The sequence below is a fragment of the Labrus mixtus genome, chromosome 4 (assembly GCF_963584025.1).
Source record: "Labrus mixtus chromosome 4, fLabMix1.1, whole genome shotgun sequence".
Taxonomy (NCBI): domain Eukaryota; kingdom Metazoa; phylum Chordata; class Actinopteri; order Labriformes; family Labridae; genus Labrus; species Labrus mixtus.
Genome location: NC_083615.1, coordinates 5642320 through 5669007, shown reverse-complemented (window position 1 = coordinate 5669007; position 26688 = coordinate 5642320). Strand labels below are relative to the sequence as shown.

Here is a 26688-nt window from a genome sequence, read left to right as displayed (position 1 = left end):
TAACCAACATAAGACTTAAGATCTAATATGGCAGGGAAAGGATGATGAAAACAATGCCAAAAAGACAGTTTCAGTGTAAGGTAAAAAAAGAAAGAAAGAAAGACTTCTCTTGGTGACTGGTGCCCTCTAGTGAAAGAAGATGATACTGACCTGTTTTTTATTCCTTTGTTGACCAGAATTTATCCTCTGACCTCTTGAACCGCCACCAGAGTTGCTTTTGGACTTTGCTATGAAGAGAGGACAAAACAAAGCTCATATGTGGTAACTAAAGTAAACAATTAGTAATGATCCTGATGCAGGTAACAGTCAGCATGCATCTTTTATTAGGGTGAAGAAGTTTTGATTTGTTGTTGACGAGTTGGAAAATCCCCGAAGTTAAACAACAACAAAGGGGACAAACAGTGAACCCAACTGAGTGTCAAATGTAAACGACTTGTTTCAGAAGCTGCACTTTCACAGACAACCTCATGTGACACCTTAACTCTAAACAAGGCTTTCAGAAGATTTCTTGCATTCATAGCACAAACTCAAGAGCACCAAAAATAAGCTTTGAATAAAATAACTGCCCTGACCCACAAAGAAGAGGGAGAGTGAGTGAGTGTGAGAGTGAGAAAATGTGAGAGGCTTTGGAGGGGGTGTCTGAGTAGGCTGCTTTAAAAAGGAGCTTTATTTGGTACAAAGCTTAAATAATGTAATGGAGCACTGCCATGACAGAAAGAAAGCCGTTTTATTGAACAAATGAGTTCAAAGTCAGCCACTTAACATGGTTGTTTTTCTGTCAACATTTCAAACAATTACATTATCAAAGAAAATTCAAAGCCTGGAACATAATATTCCACTGATCAAACACAGGATACGAGTGAGTCCACCTGTGCCATCAAACAACAGAAGACAGAAGCACATGCCAGGCAGGTGAAGGGTTTAACAAAAAAGATATTCTCTGAATGTTCTCATCATTTATCAGTCTAGCCAACAGATGTGATCATTGTGCCTCAGCTGATATCACAAAAACATTTTTTTGTTTTTTTTAAATGATCAAACACTTGACGTAATTGCTGTGGTCACTATAATGCTCAAAACGACTCAACATCTTGTATAGATCCAAAGATATGTCAGATAAGTAAACATCAGCACCAACATCTACAACTGCATAATGAAATGATAAACAAAATAATGTTATTCCGTGTTTACTTGTGTGCTCTTTAGAATGACAATAATACAACAAAAAAAGCATATTAGCATGCAGATAGCTACCAACCTTCCTCCTCCTTGTTCTCTAGAGGTACACTCCAGGCAATGAGGTTTCGAGCAGCACGGCCCTCTTCAGCAACTATCTTGCGCACTTTGTCCAGGCTGTTGGAGCGCTGGAAAGATGCCTGCAAGAGGAAAAAGATTCAAAACATCCAAAATGTTATCCTGGAGCACAAGGAGAGAAGGTGCAGAGCTGTATGACATGACGATGTGACACATGTGGGATTATTTAGGTGACAATCAATATGATATCACAATGTGCTGCCCAGGATAAGACTAGGATCAAATTAGGCTATTGTGAAAAACATTATTGTAGAGTCAAGCTCAACAGGGTCTTCTTTCCCCGCTGATTCTGCCAAGCCCGTTCCCTTGGCTGTGGTATAGCTAGATAGTAGGTAGGGACAGTGGGAATCTCGTTCAGCCATTCATGCGCGTCACTAATTAGATGACGAGGCATTTGGCTACCTTAAGAGAGTCATAGTTAATGTTAAAAACACAACTTGTCCTGAACATCTTTTTTCATAGAAAATACAGAAAAATCTTGTATAACCTCAGAGTTCAACTTAAATAACTGCTTCAAGTGAGTTTCAATGGAAAAGGTCTGATTACTGTAAGACACTTTATACAACAAAAAACCCTATTAAATTAAAACCACTTTTTGCTTTGGCTTAAGTTTTATATATTGTAACTTCTTCCTCTTCTCATCAAAAACAGTTAACAGTGTTTGTGTTTGAAGTATTCCCATATACACCCTCTGTTTGCTTTAAATACTCACTAATACAATAAACCCATAGTTGAAGGTAGTCACTAAAAGATGAACTATTGTTAGAGTAAGGGTTCTCAACCTTTTTGAGGAATGACCCCCTCTCAGAGTCTAAATAATGCATGTCCCCCCACACCAGACATATTGTCTATCAATAACATCATTGATTTTGTTAGTTGATGTTTAAATATTTATCAGATTCATGCAACTTGGGGTCTCTGCTCTCCTGCTGGTATGAGTCGACAAAAACAAAAAAGAATATGCCTTAAACCAAAATAGTTTTACTGAGCTTCCTGGTAACACAGCCTTAGACCCGTTGCTATGGTTACCTCCATTTTATATAAGTTGCACACTGATTTTGTAGAGTGGAAATAGTATTGTGGTCAGCAGTATAGTGCATTATTATTATTATTATCATAGCCTTTACAATAGCCAAACATGTTAGACAAGTTAGTTTAGAGGGAAATCTTCAACTTTGGAGGATCGTTCGTTCAAAGCCAACAAAGATCACACAACAACACAGCGTGGGAAAGAAAGTGTTGAGTCTATTTGACACATGTTCTAAACACACATACATAAGTATTAAGTAATGCAAAAGTATTTAAATCATTAAAGGAAAGTACACATATCCCTTGTTTGCCTCATAAGAAATATGTTCAAAACAAGTAAATCTGAAAATTCAGTTTGAATCAAAATTACTTAAAAAAATAAGTGCATTAAATTCTGAATACTTCAATGCAAAGAAAACTACTCATATTAAGCGTCCTTTCTAATATCTGTCCTGTCCCTGTTTTGTGGTTGAAGCCACAGTACTGCATGCACCATGTCTATGGAAGAGAACAACTGGCACAAACTGTGACAAGAAACAGCTAGAGGCAGAAGCTCTGCACCCGCATTGTGCCCAGCACGCATCATGGTTGACCTACACATTGAATATGCATCAGTGAACTTGACTGTAATCTGGGGTGAAGCAAAGACACTGGGAACCAAAGTAAATATTGTGAGTTGTTTTTTTTTGTTTTGTGTGTTAATCACATCCTTTACCTATGGGACAATAAGATGACCTGTGATGAAACATGGCATTAGCATGTCCTTGTATCGCCATCTCACTGACAAACATGCTGGCATATAACAGTTCTGCAAATAAGCCAAGCATAAATGCATGCTAGGGTGTATATGATAATGATCAAAAAAAACATTTTGTACCCAATTGTTAACTTAATATTACTTATCGTTGTTTGCTTTTCCTGCTTCTGGTAATCTAGATACAAAACAACACAGAAGCGAATACCTAGAGGCGCGTCATTCTGGATGTTCAGCTCACTGCGTTCCCTCTCTTTCTGTACCATTCATGAATCATTTAAATCAAATGTTGAGTACAGCACACTCTGCTTTTTTTGGTCAACTATCAGATACGCTTTTCAACTTAAAATAAATGATTACCACAACAAAAAAACAAAAAAAATCGAGCGCCAATTCTCCTCTTAATCGAAAATGAGTCGTGGAACAAACTGTTCTTTTTTTTTTTTTTTTTTTTTTACTGGCTGTCCCTCACTACTGCCAACAATTTGACCAAAAAAAAAAAAAAGCTACACCAAATTATTCATGTAGCCTACTACACTTGATTGCAATTGCTAATAACATGGATACAGGTTGTGTGTGATCCAGGGTATTGAGGAAAAAATGTGACATGTGGGCCTAGCTTTATGTAGAGACAATATGCAACACTCTGTTCAGACTATCCTTTGAGACTACTTGAATTATAAACATGATGAACATTGCTCATTAGGCGTTACACATTTGTGTATTGGTCTGATACTATTTCATATCCCTAAGGGAGATACCCAGCTGACCTACTTTTGTGAGCGAAATTTTTTTACATGTTGAGTGGCCTGTGCTTTGTATGGCCTACAAAGAGACAAACACAACATCAAACAACACACACAGACCTCGCTAATATAAACTGGTGAGTCGGGTCAGCATCCCCGCACCATGTTCTTGTAAAAAAAACTGTGAAAATGTACTCAGTTTTTCCATTAGGCACGGCAGGCACCCACTAGATGAGGGACTAATATCGTGAGATTATTTTACCTACTCACAACTATTGACTTACTGTGTACAGCAGCAGCAGCTTGAAGCAAAAATAAAAGGCTTACAGCAACATCCTCTTTATCCACTTAATCAGCTACAAACAAGCTGTCTTGGGGGTCTGCACTGTAGAATAACAAAACACAACGTGGAGCAAAACACTTAGCCCAACAAGCCTTTCCAATATGCCATACGAGTGTGCATACTTTTTAGACTGTGCTGAGCAAGGAGCAGGTGTAAGGTTTCCCTTTTGGCAATGTCTACAAACAGACGCAAGTGAGCCACTGCATGCAGTCCTGTGTGTGATCTAGCTTGTTAGTACAGACACAAAGAAAATTATAGGATTATAGGATACATACACAATAGAAGTACAGTCTGTAAGCAGGTTCTTCATCCTTATCCACCCCTGACATACTTTTCGAGCCCACTCTAGGCAACCTGTTCCCCCTCACCAGCACTGCCACTTGTGCAAGGTGACATCGTCATCTGACGGCAGGACCAAAAATAGACTCCTACTGTGCAGTCCACGCTGTCAAAGCAACTTGCCCAGCTGTGTCAACTCTTCTCCGAGGGGCGACTGAGAGAGACAAGTGCTCAGTAGCCTGCCAGTCACGCCTTTCACTTTTCGACTATTCTGTCCGTAAGAGCCTAATCCAGCCTGAGTCCTCGGAGCTCTGCTGAGTTAGCAGCCGCTTCTGAGGCCTCACTCTCTGCCTGCTGCTGTCTGTCTGTCTGTTTGCTGCTCCTCAGTAGCCTTCTATATTTGCAGCCTCTTTCCTCTGCTTTTCCTTGCTCTAAATCAGAGCCCCCACTCTCTCTCTCTCTCTGCGTTTCTCATCTCTCTCACTCTCCTCCTGCTGCTGCTGCCCCGGCGCTGCGCAGTCATGTGCATGCAGCAGGCCTGCCTCTCTGCCCACCCATCCTGCGTTGCCAGTGATGAGCGTAGCTGCGAGGGCTCAAGAGGCTGCGTGCATTAACCGCACCGGGGTGATGCTCTGGATCTGATTGGACTCGTCATTTGATGATTCATTAAGCTGCCGGGGGGACAAAAACACAAAAGTCCACATGGTTTGGCTCTCTACAAACCATGTGGACTTACAAAGACTCAGAGAATAGTTTGAGACATATAGGGAGCTGCTTCGATTTGGAATTGCACAAAGCTCCCATCAACATCCTGGAGATCATTACAACGGCGAGCAGCACAACCCCCTGACCTGAACATCCTGCTGGGAGATGAGGTTACTAAATATCTGTACTGTTTTGTCTCTTAAAACTCACTTACTACCCTCTTTAATCACTTGCTCAGTCTCTTATTGCATGAACTTCAAGGACACAGAGGAGATAAAGAGACTTGAAGAAGAGTTTGAGACATATAGGGAGAGCAGGATGCTTTCCAATCATCATGTGTACCCCACTTTCTTGCAGACACATGTTTGCTTTGATAGGGGGATTGACAATACAAGAACACACGTGCATTAGAACAAGGTCTCAAATCTCACCTAGGGAACAAATGTACTCGAGTTTGGTAAACGAGGATGCTGCTGGATTGAGAAACATTTAATGAGGGGTCAACAGAGCTGACAACATCACACAATAAAGGTAAGGTCACCGAAAACAGCTGCTTTCCTGCTTTCCTAGTAAACACCATGCTCTGTCATCCAGTCACCTAGCTCAAGCTCACCTAGCACTGTATGGGAATGTCGATTTCTACATCTCCAACGCTTTAAAAAAAAAAGAAGCAAATAACAGAGAGATAGTAAGTCTTCACGTACCTTCAAAGCGGATATGGTTGCATTCTTGCTTTTGCCCCCTCCATGCGAGGAGCCAGAACTGTTGCTACCAGACCTCTCCCTCCCGTCCCCACCTTGACTAACTCTCGGGCCGAGACGGTGCTGTCCAGCTCCGCGCCGCCGTCCATCGTGGCGGTTGTCTTTTGACATCGACCCGCCGTATTTTTTCCAAACGCTCAGTCGGTGAGAATTTAAAACACACGGTGTCAGTGTTGATGGAAAAACATGTCAGATAAACACACGGCAGGGAGGGACAACCTAACCCCCCCCAAAAAAAGCAGGAAGTCCGTTTTAGTTTATATGTTTTTTTGACAAGCAATAGGATTATCCAATCAGTACACCGCACTGTGGAACCGACATACGCGCCAGCCAATCATGTGCGTGATAGTTTAGCTGAAAAAGGCGGGGCGCATAATCCTTGGGGCGGGGGCTTCACGCTGCCTACCATGGCAACCAGGAAGATCGGGCGGGACGTTTGGTTGATTTCTCAGTAATTGTAAAGTCATCTACCGACAGTAAGGAACCAGAAAACAAGTAAGTCTGCCTTCAATATTAGAGCGTTTAGTAGCTCCCCCCCCCCCCTGGAAAAATACAACAACAAAATGTAGCGTGAAAATACTGCAATTAAATAAAAAGAGAAGACAACGAACACTAGATCGGAATCTGAAATATAAATTTCTGTCTTGGAAATTAAGGGCTCCCTACTAACCTATATCCCTTTATATAAAAATGGTTGTTTGCAATTAATTTCTTATGCATGCCACCCTGACCGGGTTGAAATGAATTACTTAAAACTGTAAATTCCCAAAAACCTTTAACATTATCAGGCTCTTATTTTGAAATATGTGACCGGAAGTACATTGATCTTGCAGCTCTCTTCTGTTTGTGTCTGCAGGTCTGTGTGCACAGCTTTAGAGATACTCTCGTACGGAAACTCACGGTAATAACAGTTACTATTGACAGTGTATTTAAGCTTTGATGAACTTAAATGTTGTATTGTTTGAGTTTAACGTTTTTTATAGTGACTTTAACGCTGTCGATATCTACCTTTCTCATTCATACCCCCCCCCCAAACACAACTTAAACATGCAAATAAACTGGAATTGAATAAAATCGAGTTGTAAATTTTACCAGACTTTTGGTTCCACTCTTTATTCACATCGTCGTTTCTTGTAATAATTGCAGGAATCATCATTTTGCATGTCCAGGCTGAAATACAAAGTTCAGTTTGTTTGAACCTCAACCAGCTGACCCCAAGGTTACCCCTGTTACAGTTTTGTACCTCTGTTTTGCCCTGATGAATCGCATCGGAAGCTATTTAATTGCACAAAATCCTGTTTTTTTTAAATTCGATATGTTGCACATTCCTGTTCCTGTCAACAGATGGCATCCTCTGCATTGTTGCTGCTGCTGCTGCTGCTGCTTCGATTTGGAATTGCACAAAGCTCCCATCAACATCCTGGAGATCATTACAACGGCGAGCAGCACAACCCTGAGCATGACCTGAACATCCTGCTGGGAGATGAGGTTACTAAATATCTGTACTGTTTTGTCTCTTAAAACTCACTTACTACCCTCTTGAATCACTTGCTCATTCTCTTCTTGCATGAACTTCAAGGACACAGAGGAGATAAAGAAACTTAGCCCAGCAGAACAGAGGAAAAAGATGATGGAGATTGTGAAGAGGATTGACACAAATGCTGACAGCCTGCTAAGTGAAGGTGAATATCTCTCAACATTTTAAAAGACAGAAGAAGAAAAACAACAACTAATAAAATGGTACTCGCCCTGTAATGCCTTTTATGTACAGAGGAGATCACTCTTTGGATTCAGCACGTTTACAGAACATACGCTCTGGATGATGCAAAGGAGCGGTTCCCTGAGTTTGACACCAACAAAGATGGTGTTGTAACATGGGAGGAATACAACACTGTCGCACATAACCAGCTCATTAGTTTTGATGATGACGCAGTCCTGGAGGATCCAGAGCAGGAGTCTCTTAGACATGTAGGTATACTTGTATTGTCCTGTGTTAACAGTCACCTTTTTATAACGCAGTCTCATTCATCCATGGCCAATAAACACAGGATAATGTCCCCCATTAGCTCCATCTGAAGGAGAGGAGGCGATTTGACTTCGCTGATGCAGACAATACAGCAGGGCTTAATGTGACAGAGTTTCTTGCCTTCACCCACCCATCTGAAGTGGATCACATGGCTGTAAGACAAGCTCCTTCCCTCGCAAAACCGTATAATATTTGATTCATCCACTCATTGTAGAGTTCTCTTTGCCTTTCATGTTAGAACTGATTGATTTGCCCTCTTTTTTTGATAGGATTTTGCCATTGAAGATGTGTTGGGTGAATATGACACAGATAAAGATGGATTCATCAGTCTCAGTGAATTTATCGGAGATGTTCGTGGTGATGGTGGTGAGGCCACAGAGATTACTTTCAAGCACAGAATGATCTGTTTGTTCTTTAGTTCCTCTTCGTTGTACAGCCACCATGCAGTTTTAACACTTTCTGTTTGTTATCAGAGGAATCCCCTTCACAGTGGGAGATTGAAGAAAGAGTGCGGTTTAAAGACCTCTATGATCAAGACAAGGACGGCAAGTTGAATCGAGAGGAGCAGCTTCGCTGGGTTGCGCCTAATAGCTATGGTTCAGCAAGAGAAGAAGTGAGATGCAGCTGTTTCAACATTTGCCTAGAATTTGTTGGCATTATACGTAATATCGATATAAAACTTTTGTTTGATTGCATGTAAAAGTAGTGCATCTTAAGCCTTAAGCCTTAGCCTAGTCGGTTTACAGAAACCTATATTCAGTAAAGTTTGGACATTTGGTAATAAATGTAAATAAAAACAGCATGATGATAAGCAAAATATTGAAATCACAAATTTGATTGAGAATAGCACAAAGACAATATATCAAAACACACACACACACACTTGCTTTAATGCCACAAAGTGTGTGGCATGATGCTCCAAACATTTTCAATGGGTGACAGGTCAGGACTGCAGGCAGGCCACTTTATCACCTGGACACCTTTACAACAGAGCCATGCTCTTGTAATATGACTACAATGTGGTTTTGCATTGTCTTTATTAAATTAACAAGACCTTCCTTTAAAAAGAAGTTGTCTATTGGGCAGCATTTTTTTTTTTTTACTTTTTATTTGTAAAGGGAACATGTACAATATTAAACATAAATGTTGCCATTTGATGCATTGTACCAGAGTTAGCTCAGAGCTAGTTTACATCTGCAGTCCCTTGGCAGGTCACAATTAAAACATCACATAGTAACACAGACATAATGCATTGATTGATTAAGATCAGCGGTTACAGAATTGAGCATCTTTCAGCAGATTTTTCAGTTTGTTTTTTAAGATGCCGATAGCATTACAGTTCTTCATATCGTCTGGCACAGCGTTCCATTGAGTTGTTGCTTTCACACAGAAAGCTGACCGCTCCAACAACCTGCATATGTGGTTCAGCATTAAAGGTGCTTTCACAAATGTGCAGGTTTACCCATGCCAAGTGCACTAATGCACCCCCATACAATCACAGATACTGGCTTTTGAACTGAACACTGATCTGGAACTGAACAAGCTGGACGATCCCTCTCGTCTTAAGCCCAGAGGACGGGGCATCCAGGTTTTCTAAACCGAAAGTCACATTTTGACTCGTCAGACCTCAGGACAATTTTCCACTTTGGCTCAGTCCATTTTAAATGCATTAGAGCGTTTCACTTAGCATTTGTGAATGCAGTGATAAAACTATGTTCACAGACAGTAGCTTCTAAAAGTGTAACTGAGCCCATCTAGTGATGTCCACTACAGCATTGTGTCGGTTTTTAATTCTACTTTCGAAACAACACATTAACAAATATGTATAAGTACAACTAATCACTGAATCTTCAAACAAGAAAAACATGTAGGAATCTTGCAACAAGTTGTACCAGTAACAAACTGATACAACTCTAATTAGACTTGTAGTGCCAAGTACCAAGGATTGAGCCTAATCCATTTTCTAAAGCAGGACAAGCTCCAATTTTGTCTCAACTGAGGCTCAGTGAGCTGGACTAAGAGGGAGACCCAATAGCTCTGAAGAGATTTAAGAGACTGTGCTATCTGTAAATCAACTACTTGTGCATGCAATTAAACAAAACAAAAAAACGACTTTATGTACAATGCCAACTACATGTACTCACTCATCCTTGTTTTGTTCTCGTGTCATCAACAGGCTTTTCACCTCCTCAAGGAAATGGACCAGGATGGTGACGGCAAGATCTCAGAAGCCGAAGTTTTGAAAAATCAAGAGACATTCTTGCACAGTGAAGTGACAGACTATGGCAGACAGCTGCATGTATCCCATGATGAATTGTAACCACAGTGTTATTGCCATGAAGGTGTGATTTGACATTAGCCTTCCCATTTATGTTCTTATTCATCCAGGATCAAGTTGCAATAGTAAATGACCTAACAGAGATAACAGAGAAGCACATATTGCAACACATATTATAAGAATAACACATCACCAGAGGTGTCAAAAGTATTCACATTCATTACTCGGGTAGAAGTATAGATACTAGGTTTTAAAAAGACTTCTGTAGAAGTTGAAGTATCAACTCAAGCTTTTTACTCAAGTAAAAGTGTAAAAGTACTGGTTTCAAAACTACTTAAAGTATAAAAGTAAAAGTAATGTAAAGGGGGAAAAAATGCCATTAAGGACAAAAGCTTAGGCCGCACCACAGGGGCCTATAGTGCACTACCCCACCTCCCCAAAAAAACATTTTTCTAAAGGCCATAATGACTATAATGTTATATTAAAATGTTAATGTTGAAAAATTTGGGATGCACCTGTTTCAGCCGCATTTATGCCCATTGAAAATTAACTCATTTTAGTACAATGCAAATACATTAAAGAACCATATAAGTGTACCACTGAGCATTAACATGTGTTTCATGGAGCGGAAGATATGATGACTAGTTGTCTATAAGTATTGTAATGGTGCAAAAAGTCAAACTTCAGAGGCATGTTATCAGTAGCCTTTATTGGAATGTAAATGTGCATCCAAGCTGAGCTGCAGGAATCTGTGAGGGCAACGGATGTAAGATAACAAAACTGGAAGAAAATTGGTTTACCCAGGGTATTATTATTATTATTATTCTACTTCCGTACGTTTTTTTCAACTATCATACTATTCGGCTTCTTCGGGACACGTTTGCCATGACTTTTTATTTTTCAATTACTTTTACTTTTTAAGTTATTTGACTTTTTCCACAAAATTTTTCCCCATTCAAATGATTCAAATTCAAATTTACCCTCAAAATGTAGGAAAACTTGTCCTCTCTCACACATTGAGTTTTCGGGACAAACGGCGCGAACTGTTTTGACTCTGTGAGCTTCAAAGCGGCAGGTGGTCATGATAACTCGCCATCTGGGGTAATGGTAAACTTCCCACTAACTTCCCTGACCAAACCTCTTGGGACTAACTTTTTAGATCGCTGTGGTTTCCACATTTCTTGGGATCCCAGACATGAAAATCACATCAACGCGTTCGGCCATTTGTCCTCTCCGCTCACAAAATCATCATTTAGCCACCAACTCTTAATTTAAGCCCTTGAAATGAGCGCTCAATAGGGAGACGTTTTCCCCTTTTTCTCATTGTCTGACTGCATTTAAGCAGTATCTTCCACTTGTTCTTCCACTTCTACTACTGTTTCTTCATCTTCTACTAATACTTCTACTCGTTTTACCTCTTTTACTTCTTGTTCTTCTGCTTTTACTGCTTTTTCTTCTACTTCTTGTTCTTCTGCTTTTACTACTTTTACTTCTTCTACCCTTATTCTTCTATTACTGATCTTCTACATCTTCTACTTTTTCTTCATATTCTACTATTCCTTCAGCTGTTTCTGCTGATTCTTCTTCATTCAGCAGTGTTTTGCAAAACATTTCAGCAGTCAGCATTCCCACGCGTTTTCCGCAGGTAAATGCAAATTGTCTAGCTTTGTCTACTCTTTATACGCATTAACTCCTAAAGAGCAGGACAGGTCAACTTGGAATATCATTTTGACAGTCTTGTAGAAATTGGATCATGCTTTGAAGACAAAAGGACCTCCAAAAAGTTTGTTGAATTGTGGCTGTACATCGTCACTGGTCATTCTTTCCTGTGTCAAACGCGTTCTGAAATGGCTCATTGGTAACTGCTGACATGCTGCAGCTCTTCCTTGTGTTAATCAAATGAGTGAGAGAGAGAGAGAGAGAGAGTGTTGCTGTGTGAAAACTTGTTTCCTGAATGTGTCATGATCTGTTTCATTTGCATCAAGCAACTGCCTGTTACACTTGCTCGCTGTTCCAGAGTGATTTTTTTACTGAGTGGTTTATCGCAACAAGGGCTTTTGTTTAACCTCTGCCGAGATGAAATTAGACTTTAAGGATGCCTTTTGGGTGAGTTTAAGTTATGATGCTAACCTTTTTTTTTTTCAATGTTTTTGTTCAGAGCTGATGCTAAAGATGGCTCACTTAATTTTTGCGGCTTCAATCTTCTGTTTACCTCTCTAACTTCTCCTTTATGCTTTCATTTGTCTGTTCAGTGACTACTGTACCATATCTTGGAGTTAATAATCTGTAGGCCATCGTTGACTGCAGTTAGTTCAAAATAGTCCTGTCTTCACAAGTGAACCTTCTTTCATGATCTCTCTTTGAAACTAATTGAATGGCTGTAGACTAAATGCTATGATTAAAACATGATTTTTTTTTTTTAATCCTTTTATCGACCAGTCTTGAAAATCCCATCGTTTTCATATGTGGGCTCCAATTGTGACCTAAAACCAGGGATGTCACATGAACCTTTTCTAAAACTAGAGTATGAAGAACAAAATATCTGATAATATATCAGAAACATCAACAGGAAAAATCTGACATTATATCAGACCCTGTCTTTACATTACTGCTGAGAGTAACGGTTAAAATGCGTGCAGCTTGTGCAGCAACGCAACAGACCAGAGTTAAAAATGTGGACGTAAGCGTTTACCAAAAATATTTTAACCACAACCACTATCGCCGCCCCCCCCCCCCCCCCCCCCCCCCCCCCCCGGGACAAATAAAGTGTTTTTGAATTGAAAGCAACAAAAGCACTAGGAACTGGCTTATCAGAAACACTAGTTGAACTGTAGCTTCAGTTTACAATGTGAAGATTTGTGCTTTCCTTTTCCTCTTCAGTGTCATCCTACTGTCAGTACACAAACTGAAGAGAGAACTGAAATTATAAAATGAAAGGTGCACCATAGACACTACATCAGTACGGTTCCTCTCGGATTTGTCCTATTTCAGTGGAGTGAGAATACGTCTACACGAGAAAGGACTTTTGTAATGTTTCTCACCTGGATGTTTTTCCATTTAGACCCCGGCAGACAGCATGCAACAATTTCCATTCAAGATTAGATTCCACAACAATACCTCTACGTGGAAGAAAAGCAGTCATCAGTCAGTAGTCATCAAAGTCAGACTTGCTTATCAGCATTATCATTTTCAATGCTTTTTTTTTTTTTTTTTTTTTTTTTTTTTTCATCATTTAAAAAAAATTGTGACACAAAATATACAGAATACACAAAGTTTACGCTCAGTGGACGATACAAAACGAATGAAAAGGAGAAAAAAGACCCACCAGGCCAGTTAGATCAAATGTAAAACAAATTATTGGGACAGAACATGCCTCTACTCATGCGCACACATGCATTCACAGAATGGTAAATGGACCTCAGCTAACAGCACTTTTCTGGTCTTCTGACTACTCAAAGTGCTTTTACAGCAGCATGTCACACCTACACATTCACACACTGCTATGTAGTGAGACCATCAGAAGTAACTAATCCCATTAATACACATTCATAGGCTGTCGACGAAGCAGCGGGAGCAACTTGGGGTTAAATGACTTGCCCAAGGACACATCAGACATATTAGTGCAGGAGCTGGGGATTGAACTCTCAACCTTGCGGTTAAGAGAGAACGACTCTACCATTGAGCCACCACAGTATATATATATATATCCTGTCCGCTAGTACCCAAATAGCTCTTTAAGCTGTTACACTTCTTATAATAATGATAAAAATAATACTTTATTTGTAGAGCTCTTTTCAAGACGGTTGCACAAAGTGCTTTACAGAAGCAATTTACAATTTATTAAAGACGATCACAATTACAGATGCATAAACAGCAAACATTCAGTCATACTGTTAAAACAGAAGACAAAAGTTAAAACGTTAAAACAGGAGAGTAACAATCTGCAAGCGGAAGCTCTGATGAAATTATCTGTCAGCTAAAAATGCCAGTCTGTAAAAATGAGTTTTTAAGGCTGGCATTAAAAGCAGAAACAGGGTCAGCTGAATAGATGGAAAGTGGAAGACTATTTCCAGAGCTGAGGTGCCATAACTGGAAAAGCCTGATCACCCTGACCTCAAGCTTGACACAGGTATGGTGAGCAGGCCTAAAGGCAGCCGATCTCAGAGGTCTGCTTGGGCAGTAAGGAGTTAAAAACTCATTTAAATATTCAGGTACACGGCGATATAAACATCATAAAGATGTTATGTATTTTGCTAGCTGAGTTTTGGATATTACGGTATTCAATCTGGTATCATGGTTTCTGAGACATCAGTCTCAGTGCCTATGAAAGCCACTCTCTAAACTCTGGCCTTTAAAGGCGCTTCAAGATGCACAGACCAAGCCTAGTTGCTACGATACAATCTGTTATTATCAGTCCAGACTCTGCTTTAGTAATGTGTTTTTATTTATTTTTTTAAATGTTTTTTCCCACCATGGTATGTTTAATCCAGCCTTAGACTCTTCCACACTGACCCATAGAGCATTGAGAATGTACCCTCTACTTTATTACATTCCCAACATTTATTTTCTTTGGGTATGTCTGTTTCAAACTGTTTCAGAGGTTTAAAATTATATTAATATACACATAGGATGAATGCACTTCTCATGCAGCTTGCGGCCCAACAAATATTTGAGGTCTCTGCTTGACACAAATCTTCTCTAATCTACCAAGATTTTTTTTTTTTGACAGATAATTCTCAAGCCGTTTAACACTCCAGTTTTATAATTTCCTTCTAAGTGGACAAACGATATTTGAAATGTAATTTCTTCAGACTTTTAGTTAATGTAGCTTATTCCATACCCTCATCCGATTATTGACAGTTTGAGTATTTGAAGTGGTATTTTTGGTTCCAGGGGTCAGACTTCATCAGTAACCTGGGATACGAGACCATCAGCCAGAGACTTCATGATGGTCGACGGACATGCAAAGACATGGAGGAGCTCTTGAAAATGAGGTGGGCTCACGTACAGTACGTGTCTTTACTGCAGCATATGCATGAATAAAGTGATCTCATTACGACGTGCAGCTGTACTGTGGTTTGTGTAGGGCATCAGCTGAGGAGAAATATGGAAAGGATTTGGTAGCAATTGCTCGCAAGGCCGGGGGTTTGTATGAGATCTGGTAAGTGTTTAATTCAAGCACTAATAAGCTTATCAGAGTCTAAAGAATGTGTAGCTCCTCTGTAGCATCTGACACGCAGAACACATTTTGATGCATTAACACTGGAGTATCTGTGAAGAGTAACCTCGGTTCTTTTTGGATTTCACAGCACTTTAAGAACATCTTTTGACATAATGAAAACACGTAAGCAACTCAGGATATGGTTTGGCAAAATTATCTCTTTTATCAATTCATACATGCCTCGTGTCAGTTCTGAGAATTAAGTTGCATTCTTTTCTTCTTTTTTTTTTGGTGTTTCCCAGAGATTGAAAACGTAGGAAACTTGCACGTTCAGCTATCTGGACTGCTCAAGGACGAGGTGAAGAGAATGGAACAGTTCAGAGAGCGGCAGAAAGAACAGAGAAAAAAGGTAACCATGAAATGCTATTTTGTTCCTCATTTGCAAATTTTAAGAGTCACCCTTCTCAGAATGGGTTTCTTATGATAACGACGACCTGTTACACTCACATTTTCTTGTATTTCACTTCTTAGTTCGAGTCCGTCATGGATAAGATCCAGAAGGCTAAAGTTTCTCTCTACAAGAAAACAATCGAAGTAAGGTGGATTTCACATCTTTATCAGGATGATCTGTATGGTTCGACCTGGTGGTGGCGAGGTGCCCTTTGCTCACAGTTATAAAGCCACAGTCATATCAGTTTCGAAAGGTGTATTAATATCCCTCTTCATAGGATAGTAATGCACAAATGATCTCTGGGCCAGTTTCAGTGCAGCTATGCCCTGCTTGTATACGCAAGAAAATCAGCTCAAGTGCAGCTAAGCCCCGTCTAAAAATAATTTGGCAAAGGAGCATCACTCTGTTTATCTTAAAGGGCAAGAGGAAGATGGGTTAAGTGGAAGTCAAAATACTGGTTTCAAGAATACATTAAGGCGTCTATATTTCTCTCTGCTAAGGAGAAGGAAGTGAGGTCTTACTTGATGCACTCAGTTTTTCATGCAAACACATGTCTTCCTTCCCTCCCTAACCCCCACCCTTTCCTGTCAAGGGGTGCATACTGCAGTGTGGTGATGAACCAAGCATGAGTGTAATAGTTTCATATGGTTTCTGTTCTGTTTCCTCCCCAGTCGAAAAAATCCTACGAGCAGCGCTGTAAAGAGGCCGACGAGACAGAGCAAAACGCGGAGAAACTGGGTAGCGCGCCAACAGCCACCCCCAAACAGATCGAGAAGGTACATCTGCAAAGGCCCGTCCCCTCGTTTAATCATGAAGTGTTTTTGGACACAAACAGTTCTGGGGACTTTTTGAAGTGGAACTATCCACTAAGGAGTAGCCTGAGAAGTACACACCGCTGTGACTTTTTTCTGTCTGCATTCACACCACCATGGTACCTACTCTGAAGCAGGAGCTAAAAGGGGTCCTCTGAAAAACGGGTTCTAGGAACTAAAATAATTCATAGTTAATGTAGTGCGCAATCAATTAAAAAGTGGGAGGGTTCCAACAGTTCCTAGAACTATGAAACAGTTCCTGCGGTCCCAAAACTGTTTGATTCCATTGCATTTTTTTTTTTTATGTTCAAGGCAAGATAATACAAACATAAAGAAGTTATAGAATAGATAACTTACAAGAGTCTGTTTGCTTCAGATCTGTTACTTGTCCCTGGCATTTAGAAAGTCTATTTGTACTCTCTTATAAACAATGCATGCTATTTAAAAATGCCAACATGACATGAAGGTGTATTAAACCTTAAATACAAATGAAATGTTGCAATCTAAGGCAACCAGAAGAATTTTTAAACACTTACAGAGATGAATTTTATTCAGTCACGTATTGCTTCTGATCAGATTTAAAATGTTATTCACAAAGGTCATTGTCAAAAACTTTGACAATGATCTTATTTCTTTGTATTGGTAGAACGATGGGTGTACAGAAAAATAAAAGTAGTGTCATTTTCTTTTACAGATGAACAACAAATCTAAACAGTGCAGAGAGGCTGCGGAAGAGGCTGGTAAGGACACATAATAAGCCCTTTTTTTTAAGGAACCATTTTGGTTTAGCAGACGGTAATTGTGGTCACATTGACTTTCCTTTTGTTGTGGATTCTGGAAATAGATGCATATACATGTATTTCTTTATGTTAGGATATAAAACATGTCCGTTTTCATCTGTGTTATAGAATCTTGATGAATGTGATTTTTTTTGTTTCTACCTTACAATGACTTATGTCTCTTGTTTTATAGAGAAGCAGTACATGTCAAACACTGAACAGCTTGACAAGACTCGCCTAGAATGGGAATCGACACATGTCATCACATGTGAGGTAAAGCAATGCGACTGTTATTGACGCTTTACACACTGTTAGGCTGATGCGTTTTAAAATGTACAGACTTAGACCAAGAGTGGCAATACCCAAGGGCTGTTCTGTCAATGAGGATGTGAAATACTTCCTAGTAGCAGACTATAAAGTGACTCACTCATTGCTTCCGTGCAACAAAGTGTTCCTCCATGTGATGACATCAACGAAGCAACAAGCTCAATAGTGTGCAGTGTTCACATTTTGCCCTATATTTGTTTGTTAATGAACTGTACGTTTCACAGATGTTCCAGCAACAAGAGGAAGACCGCCTGAGTGTGCTAAGGAATGCTCTATGGGTGCACAGTAACCATTTATCCATGCAGTGTGTAAAAGATGACGAGGTGTGTGCAGCTGTTCTTACACAGAAACCTTCAACCATCCTGTGCTGCATATTTAAAAATATATTCTGAAAAAGAAAGATTGCTCTTTCAGTGTTACGAGGAAGTGAGGATGACACTGGAAAAGTGTGACATCATTGAGGTCAACAACAGCTTTGTGGAGATGAAAATGACTGGTTCGAACCCTCCAGGTAGCAATCCACTCACTGTGCGGTCTTCCTGATCTTTATTTGAATACGTTCCAAGTTGGACATTTTAATATTATCTCCAAATGGCACCTTTTGTGAACGACTGAAGCATCTGATTTCTTATTTCCTGAATTTCACTGGCCTCTCCACAGCTCCAGTTGAATACCAAAGTTACTACGATGGGAACAATACCGCTGACAGGAATGGCAGCGCTGGGTTTGTAGGTGGAGTCATGAAAAGGTAAGAATTTCACAATGGAGAGCACCGTTACCAAATAATCAGTGACGACAGGAGATGGAGGCTTTTACTTTATGTTTTTGCTCCTTGAATAACATATCTGTGTAATTACTGGGTCCTTTTTTTTTTTTTTTTTTTAATTTGTAGGTTTTCAAATCTTCTGCAGGGAAACATTTCCTCTGGCTCCAGAATGAGCCTCAATGAACCGGTTGCACAGTCGAATGGTATGGTACTAAAGTAATTTCAAGAAGTTCAAGAAACTCTGCTATTTCCTAAATGATGATTTCGTTTTTTTTTTGTGAAACCCCTGATCATTGCAACATAACCGGTGAATTAATTCTTAAGTAACTACACTTAATATTTACACCAGTAAATAACGTCATTAAAAAAAAACACACACACTACATGTTAGTGTTGGAGAGGAACATTGAAACACAAATCGGATTAGAAATGAGTGTTTGTTGCGACAACATTTCTGTAACCAAATTAGCATAAACCCCCACCTATATGAGACACATGCATGGAACTTTCCACCAAACTAAACAAGCTTCACCAACTTCACAAGAATTGAGATTCAGTGACAACTGCGAAAAAGAAAAAAAGCAAGAGTGCGGAGAGGCTGTAATAAATAAATGAAAAAATCTGGATAAAGCATCTACCCCATACAGTGGTAATGTGATAGGAATACAAACCCCCCCCCCCCCCCCCCCCCCCAAGCCTGCACATAGGCTACCATAATGGCAGCAGGATCAAATATTTTGCATTAAAAACTGGTCACAATATCTTTTTCCATAATGACAGTTGTTGGAACAAATCCTAAGTTACTTGTTTGATCACAATTGGAAAATTAAAAAAAGGCTTCCCACAGAGCTCATTATGTATTTTCATCTCCTCAGCAGAAACCTCGGCAGGAGTTTATGCGTCCATTCCTGAACTAAAGGTATCCAATCAGAGCAGTGAGGAGTACAAGGTGGTGTATGCGTACGAGGCACAGGTCAGATTTCTTACCTCTACACGAGACACATTCTGATATTCTTGTGCTTTTTTTTTTTTTTTTGACGTGATGAGATATCTCCTGACTGGGTGTTTCTGTCCTTGTTTAGGGGGCAGACGAGCTCTCTGTGTCTGTTGAGGATGTTGTGATCGTCACAGATCAAGGTGAGGATGGCTGGTGGACGGTGCAAAGAAATGGTCTTTCAGGATTGGTTCCAGGTTCTTATCTCGCCAAAGAATGAATTCACCCGACAGCCATTGGTAGGAGTGCACAACTACGAAACTGCCTTACAGCTGAATGTGCTTTACATACTTTTTACTGTTTTATCATTAAAGCCCCTGAGTAGGGTATGAAATTCCAAAACTCGGGCGCCCCTTAGTGGGGAGCTATCAGGAAACCTCAGGAAAGATCTGCTTTCTTTAAAAAAAGTTTTCAAATTTGTCTCAGCCTCTCTATCTGGACAGCGACTTAGACTTTAACCCAATACAATATTTAAAGAAAAAGATTTGCAACACATTTATAAAAAAAAAATCTTCAGAAATGTAAATTTATCACTTGTACTTGTAGCATTCAAGTGAAATTTCCAAACAGACATCAAAATGTTCTTATTATTTCAACAGCACTCGAATGCAGCATGTACAGGAGGACAGAACTGTCCAATTGTCACAACTTTTCTACTAAAACTTCTGCCATTTGATGTACTGTACTACGTATTATCAAGCTGTCCTACAGATAGGGGCATTTACTTCGTTAAACGAGACAGTGTTGAATGGTTGAATTATTTATTGCCGTGTCATGTTTTCATCTTACTTTGCCCTTACTGCTGGTGCGTTGAGTGCTTGTCATACCGTTGACAGCTGGGAGATCTGTTGCACAAGTTAGCTGCACTAATGTATCGATGTTTTAGAAGCCTTGTAGCCCTTTATATTAAGCAGAATAAGTTCCTCCCTTTGGAACTCACTCCCTACACACATTGAACACTGCACCGACCCTCCTACTTTCAAATCACTTCTCAAAACCCACCTCTTTAAACAAGCTTTTAATGTATGATTGTGATGTATTTTCTGTTTTCTGTAGTTTACCTTTATGTTGTTATCTATATGATTTGTTTGTAATACTGCGATGTCCGTTAGTCTGTCCTTCTGTGCTATTCTTTATGTTTTAACCATTGTAAAGTGTCTTTGAGTTTTTAAAAAAAGCGCTTATAAATAAAATGCATTATTATTATTATTATTAGAATGTTGGATGTTTGCTGTTCGCCTATATATCTATATATATAGATATATGTGTGTGGATGTGACAAAGTTTGATTCTGAATCATAAAAGTTATTTGTGATTGAGAAATGTGTATTTATTCAATATAAGGTTTTTTTTCTATGCACTGTCAATGTTGTCTGTAGCGCCTGAATATTTGTTGTTGAAAACTTTAAAGCACTTTGCTCTATTTTTCTCTTAAAATGTTACGATTGCAATCTTTAACCACAAGCAGACCAAACCAGAACAATCCAAATTAATTGCTGAAATGCAAACCGGGTGCTGTTATGGGGACCTGTGAGTGCCAAGTGTGTTCTATCTGGTTCAAAAGTATCTTGTTGCGTGCTAAGAGGGGTGATGCGTGTCTTATTCAGTTACTATCACAACAGCGGAATGAGTTTACCGTTACTTTAAATGAACACGAGGGTCAACAACTGCTGCTCTGTGGCCACAGGATGTTTCACATTCAGTAGCATGACAGTAATAAAGTTCTTCATCTTACATGACGATGATGACCCTAGAGCATACGAAGAAGTGTGAAGATGTAAAGCTAACATATTCATTGGATCAAAGCATCAGATTCAATAGGTAAACCTGAATTTTGACCGCTCTTTGAAGGCCGAGCTCTTTAACAAAAAAAGTCAATTAATGAGAGAGTGCAGCCACATATTTTCAAACTTTTCCAGCTTTTTATTTACATTCTATCCATTGCTACATTTCAGCAAATCAAGTTCTAAAAACTACCGTCAGTCGACTGAAAAAAAAAGAAGAGAACAAACAACAATAGGACAAAGTAAATCTAGAGTTAACAATGCATTTCAACTTGAAGAATTCCACAAACTAAAAGGGATTGCAAGATGTTCTCCTTAAAAGAGAGATCAGATTAGGAAACACCAGTGAAGCTACATAGTTCACACAACTTTCTGCACAAGTGACTTTGGTTGTGGTGTTTCTTGACCAAATACTGCTGGTGAGACTTAGCTGGAACAGTAGTAAACAAAATAGTGGAGGTATAAAGTCAAATTATAGTCTTTCCTTCAAGTATTTGACAGATTAAATATAAAAGAAGCAAAATCACACACAGTGCAAACTAACATATGAGGAAAAATACCCTGTCACCTTTTTCTTAAAACATGACTAACAAGGTTTGAGCTTGGTAAAAAAAGAAAAAAAGGACATCCATTCTCAAACCTTCCTCAAAGCAACACGAATGCTCCCTACATCTCATTTACATTGACCATGAGAGGATTTGGTCAACAGCTTTGTTTTTTTGGAGAGACAGGTCAAATATATCACTTTAGTGTGGTTAGTGTTTTAAGCTTAATGTGTTAATAGATTACGTTCATGCTCTCACCCAGGATACGGGTAATATTCTGAAAGTTTGCCTTATGGTGAGAAATGTGTTCTTCTTTATGCAATGGTGCCCCCTGTGATCAGAAGCTCATACGCCGGATCTCTGCCTCTGCGGCACAGCACGACACAGGCACATAACATCCCCAGCATCTAGAATAAAAAGACAAACACCTTGTTAGTTTAAAATAACTTCTAGATGTTATGCATACAATTTCACTGTTTGCTGTTTAATACCACCTTCATGTTTGTAAGGTATGATGCAGCTAATGCCAGGTAGGCTGTTAGCTTAGCATGAAAAATAGAGATATGTAGCCTGGCTGAGTGCGCACAGGTAATAAATCAGCCGACCAGCCTCCCTAAAGCTCACTCATTAACATGTTGTTTTATTCCTATAAAAATAAATAGGTAAAACATGAAATTAATGTTTTACAGGGTGTTTCATATCAGACTTTTTCTTGGCTCAGTGTGGTGACTGTTTAATTTCTTGTCGTGTAATTTCCAGGTAAGCCGGGTTAATAAGTGAGCGTTAGAAGTGCTGGTTGGTCGATCTTTATGGACAAAGCCCGAGAAGCCGCTTCTTCCTGTTTTCAATCTGAATGAGAGCTAAGCTAACCGGCGTCTGAGGTTTTCAAAACATTTATTAAACGGGCGACGTGTCTTTGATCATCTCAGGCTGGTGAGCTGTTAATGGACTTTGGATTCACGATATAATGCAGACATTAAACCTACAACACTACTAAAGTGTGCTACTCAACATCCTTTGAAATTTGAGCAAAGATAACCAAAAAATGGATGTTAACAAAAACAGCAAAAAATGGAACATCATCTTGTAAAAATGAAGTTCCAGTATTGAGTAACAGGAAATTAGGACGGAAACAAAGTTAATTCAAGAGACTTGACATTATTATTCATGCACACTATTGTTTCCTATATGTCATACTGAAAACATACTGGGGGCAAGCTGGGGAAACAGACTGACACTGACTAAGATTGCGGAAACAAGAAACAACCTTTTTAAAATTTTGAGCAATTAAAAACAAAAACAAAAACAAAAACATGGTAATGTTCTACGCAATGAGGCGTCTTAACGAAGCTCGCGTACCCTTAATGCAGATTACATACCTGGATGAGAGCAAATGTCAATGCAGTCCAGATGACATACATCATGATCTCCTTCAACTTCTTCACAACCAGAGCCTCACAACCCTACAAACACACACAGAATGTATTCACACATAAGAAAGTACAGCTGATGTTTGATATAGAAACTTGGCAAAAGAGGAGCTTTGTTTTACTTCTTGGTAGAGATCTTCAGGACGAGTCAGGGACCCAGTGCAGCCTACGACGTTAGCTTTGCAACAGCTGACGGGTACACTGTTGTTTTTGGATTCTTCATACCAGTGTGTATTCTGCCAGTCTGAGTAAGTGTGGATCCCACAACACTGAAGCTGTGAAAATGAAAACAGTGTTTTTAACAGAAATGTAGGTGAAAGAGAGAGAGAGAGAAACAAACAGAAGAATATCATGACATCTTGTTTACACAGGATATTTGTCCTCACCTGTCTCTGAACGTAGTCGATGGCACGACTCTGGGCGTTGCTGTTGGTGCCATTGTACTCGTCATACACTTTCCTGATTGAAGTATTGACTTCATCTTCAACCTAGCAAAGATTAGAAAGGTGAAAATAAGCATCAGATGACACATTCAGCTTGGCTGGTAAAAAATAAAAACGATTACAAACACAAGCAGATTCGATGATGTTATCAGTGTTGGACTGATTGCTGCTGCTCTCCTTTCACGGCGTGATCTTCTAGGTAACAAGTTAAGCCTCAAACACGGCGGAGAAAAACAAACATGAGCTGACTTGTTACTTGACTTTCTTACCTTTGCTCTGTAAATGTATCCGAGAACCACCACCGCTACTTCCGTCAGGAAAACCAGCAGGAGAATGACGACAAACTGCGGATTGAATTTCAGGATTAATGACGCACAGTCAACAGACACTTTGAAAAAAGACAAGCATGCAAATGAATAGTGGATTGTCTGACACTTGGGCGTTGTTAGGAAAACATAGAAAGAGTTGAATGACAGGCTCTTTGTGCAGTTTTAGATGTGTTGTAAATAAATATAGTACGTGGAGAAAGACATTCAAATCTAAAATCTCTCCATCATACCATTTGATTCATACATTGTAGACAGTTGTAACTGTTCTACATATATTTAGAAATGAGGAATGATAATGTCCTTTTTAAGGAAAAAATCTGTATCCTGATGAAACCCCTATTTTACATTTCACATTTGATGAAGCAGTTACTTTAATAGGACATAAGAACCTTCATCTCTGGAGATACATTAGTAAACAGCTTTACTGACCGTTGTAAGTCCACAGTAGCTTTCTCTCACTGTGGCACAGCACCCAATGAGCCCTATAATGAAAAGCAGGGCTCCAGCTGCAATAATGGTGACTGCCGGGATGAGCGTGTACACATCTTCAAAAAAGTGATCGTAGTCGTCATACGTAATGAAGACATAGGCTCCCACATAACACAGGATACCAGCAGCAGCCTGTGGGTGACAGAAACGTGCGGTGATGCTGTCAAGCCTATCAACACAAGTAATGTGTGAGGGATCTGCTGCAACAGGATGTAAATAAGAATGGACAGTATGCTATACTATACAGCTTTTCATTTCTGACAGTACACTTATCCTCAAAGGAACAAGGTAACAACATTAATAACACTCCTCAAGTACAAGCCAGGGGTTCTTGATCTTTACTTGTATTGTTACTCAATATCATTCTTTTAACAGAGGTAGTTACTTTTCAGTGCTATATTAAAACTGCAGCAAAATAGTTCCCACCTATAACATTAATCACTAAAGAAATCTAAGGCTCTGTTTGAATAAAACTTAAATGAATAAAAAGTCTAAATCCACAAATGTCAGCTTCTTGAATGTGAATGTTTTCTGTCATTCGCTTTTTGATAATAAATTGAATCTGTGGGTGTTGGAAGAAAAAGCGGTGACATTTGAGGATGTCATCTTGGACTCTGGAAAGCGTTGATGCAAGTTTTTCCACAATTGAATAGACAAACAGTTTATCTTTTAATCAAGTAAATAATAAACAAATTACATTTTTATGCAATATGTTAGAATTAGGAACACTTCAAAATGACACTAAGGAGAGACTAATGAGAAGTGTTAACATATTAATACTTATAAAACACACATAAAGAAAGTATTTAGTCATTGATACCAACATAATTGATTTGAAAGCATCACTGAAGCAGAAATTAAAATGAAGTATTTTATCTAAATACCACATAGGCCTAAACAACACCTGTTATATACATTTTCAACACAAACTGAGGGTTTTTACTTAACATGATAGAAAATGTCAGCAAGAATATAAATATCTTTTGAGCTATCTAATGCAGTTGTAGTGTAATATTGCCTCGGCTCAGTGGATCAAGGTTTGCCTGCTCTTCTTCAAAGGAGGGGTCAAAAAAAAAGTGATAGTTTGACTTCAGCAAGCATCACTGCAATTCTTGCAAAAAAGCTAATGAGGGTATTTCACCCCACAACGTGATGACGCGTTCATTTTACAATGTGTTGTTTTAATCTACCACATCATGCGTGTTGAGTAATGACTCCAAACTAATCCCTCCCTGGATAAACAAAGGTCAGCTGCTGCAGCTAGCACAGCAGCTGGACACACACACACATACACACACACACACACACACACACACACACACAGCTAGCTCTGTGACGCACGTTTCAATCGGTCAAAAACATCCAAACTTACCCAAAATATCAAGTTCAGAAAGACCAGGACCGTCTTGGACGACGTAATGCCGCAATGCCCCATCTTCAACATGGAGTTTTAATGCTGTATGTGTTGGAAAATAACGCAGGTTGGTTTCTATTCAGACATGCCCGGCCAGCTGCACCACTTCACCCTCCATACCTCAACAACTGTGTCACTGGATCTGCCTGCACCAGCGGCGACGCAGCGCCACCAACCCAGCACGTCCAGAACTACCAGGGGCGTCACCAGGAAGTCTGGCTCCCGTGAAAAGATATCACTGTGGGCCCCAACACCACAGTCACAGCACTACCAACAATTACTCACTGCACCTGCATTATTCATGAGAACAATTTAGAATAGAATAGATGTTTATTGCCATGTGCACAGGTACAGGACAGTACAGGTACATTGGAATTCTTGTGCGTTTCTCCCTGAGTCAGCTTCTACAAAAAAAAGTTAAAATTATATATAAAATAGACTAGCATTGTAAGAAAAAAAGAGTGGAAAGTACAAAAAAATAAAAGTAAAAATAAGTTGTAGTAACAGCTAAGTGATTTAAAATAAACTGTACAGAAGTTATACACTGTATTAAAGCAAAGATATAATACAAAAAAATAACAAGGGGGGGGGGGGCGCTGGTGGCGCAGTGGTTAGTGCGCGCGCCCCATGTATGTATCCCCACTCTCTCTCTCTCTGATTTCCGACTCTATCCACTGTCCTATCTCTCCATTAAAGGCACAAAAAAGCCCAAAAATAAATCTTTAAAAA

At 39.4% G+C, this 26688-nt stretch overlaps 4 protein-coding genes across 9 annotated transcripts in view; 2 read left to right on the top strand and 2 right to left on the bottom strand.

Moving 5' to 3' along the window:
* scaper (S-phase cyclin A-associated protein in the ER) overlaps positions 1-6149 on the bottom strand; it is a 55010-nt gene extending 48861 nt beyond the window's left edge. For 2 of the 4 annotated variants that reach the window (XM_061035350.1, XM_061035352.1), the window contains exons 1-3: positions 5875-6149; positions 1259-1376; positions 151-227 (exon numbers count right to left, since the gene is read on the bottom strand). In XM_061035350.1, the coding sequence (XP_060891333.1) occupies positions 151-227; positions 1259-1376; positions 5875-6042 (363 nt within the window). In that variant the 5' untranslated portion in view covers positions 6043-6149. Of the gene's footprint in view, positions 1-150; positions 228-1258; positions 1377-4461; positions 4870-5874 lie in introns of those variants that run through there. The other 2 variants (XM_061035351.1, XM_061035353.1) reach the window with 2 other exon arrangements.
* A 528-nt stretch (positions 6150-6677) lies between these two features.
* Positions 6678-12652, top strand: rcn2 (reticulocalbin 2). 2 transcript variants are annotated; one of them, XM_061035345.1, is made up of 9 exons: positions 6684-6832; positions 7078-7150; positions 7276-7419; positions 7511-7613; positions 7703-7899; positions 7998-8111; positions 8227-8323; positions 8431-8570; positions 10134-12652. In XM_061035345.1, exons 3-9 carry the CDS (start codon positions 7276-7278, stop codon positions 10275-10277), a joined length of 939 nt encoding a protein of 312 aa, XP_060891328.1. In that variant the 5' UTR covers positions 6684-6832; positions 7078-7150; the 3' UTR covers positions 10278-12652. The 2 variants fall into 2 exon arrangements, with proteins under 2 accessions (XP_060891329.1, XP_060891328.1); XM_061035346.1 differs by lacking the exon at positions 7078-7150 and having other exon boundaries at positions 6678-6832.
* pstpip1a (proline-serine-threonine phosphatase interacting protein 1a) lies at positions 12206-20948 on the top strand. Of its 2 annotated transcripts, none has more exons than XM_061035344.1 (15): positions 12206-12341; positions 15129-15229; positions 15322-15396; positions 15545-15579; positions 15699-15805; positions 15928-15990; positions 16519-16623; positions 17354-17399; positions 17632-17711; positions 17990-18088; positions 18180-18276; positions 18426-18513; positions 18658-18734; positions 19410-19504; positions 19614-20948. In XM_061035344.1, the coding sequence occupies exons 1-15, from the start codon at positions 12312-12314 to the stop codon at positions 19743-19745; spliced, it is 1230 nt and encodes a 409-aa protein (XP_060891327.1). In that variant the 5' UTR covers positions 12206-12311; the 3' UTR covers positions 19746-20948. The 2 variants fall into 2 exon arrangements, with proteins under 2 accessions (XP_060891327.1, XP_060891326.1); XM_061035343.1 differs by having other exon boundaries at positions 19407-19504.
* Positions 20949-21425: 477 nt separating this feature from the next.
* tspan3a (tetraspanin 3a) lies at positions 21426-26112 on the bottom strand. The gene is made up of 7 exons (XM_061035349.1): positions 25918-26112; positions 24486-24677; positions 23997-24071; positions 23671-23772; positions 23407-23559; positions 23234-23317; positions 21426-22261 (listed from the first exon to the last, which is right to left on the bottom strand). Exons 1-7 carry the CDS (start codon positions 25987-25989, stop codon positions 22169-22171), a joined length of 771 nt encoding a protein of 256 aa, XP_060891332.1. The 5' UTR covers positions 25990-26112; the 3' UTR covers positions 21426-22168.
* Between the last annotated feature and the right edge of the window lie 576 nt (positions 26113-26688).

What these genes read in the sequence shown, in the direction of transcription:
- pstpip1a (XM_061035343.1), top strand. Translation starts at nt 12,312, where the DNA reads ATGAAATTAGACTTTAAGGATGCCTTTTGG. An exon ending in TCTACAAGAAAACAATCGAA is followed by an intron (nt 15,991 to 16,518) that starts GTAAGGTGGATT and finishes TTTCCTCCCCAG; the next exon opens with TCGAAAAAATCCTACGAGCA. An exon ending in GACTGGTTCGAACCCTCCAG is followed by an intron (nt 18,277 to 18,425) that starts GTAGCAATCCAC and finishes GCCTCTCCACAG; the next exon opens with CTCCAGTTGAATACCAAAGT.
- tspan3a (XM_061035349.1), bottom strand. Translation starts at nt 25,989, where the DNA reads ATGTTGAAGATGGGGCATTGCGGCATTACGTCGTCCAAGACGGTCCTG. An exon ending in GCTACTGTGGACTTACAACG is followed by an intron (nt 24,072 to 24,485) that starts GTCAGTAAAGCT and finishes TTCAATCCGCAG; the next exon opens with TTTGTCGTCATTCTCCTGCT. An exon ending in TCGACTACGTTCAGAGACAG is followed by an intron (nt 23,560 to 23,670) that starts GTGAGGACAAAT and finishes TCATTTTCACAG; the next exon opens with CTTCAGTGTTGTGGGATCCA.
- rcn2 (XM_061035346.1), top strand. Translation starts at nt 7,276, where the DNA reads ATGGCATCCTCTGCATTGTTGCTGCTGCTGCTGCTGCTGCTTCGATTT. An exon ending in ACATCCTGCTGGGAGATGAG is followed by an intron (nt 7,420 to 7,510) that starts GTTACTAAATAT and finishes ATGAACTTCAAG; the next exon opens with GACACAGAGGAGATAAAGAA. An exon ending in AGCAGGAGTCTCTTAGACAT is followed by an intron (nt 7,900 to 7,997) that starts GTAGGTATACTT and finishes GTCCCCCATTAG; the next exon opens with CTCCATCTGAAGGAGAGGAG.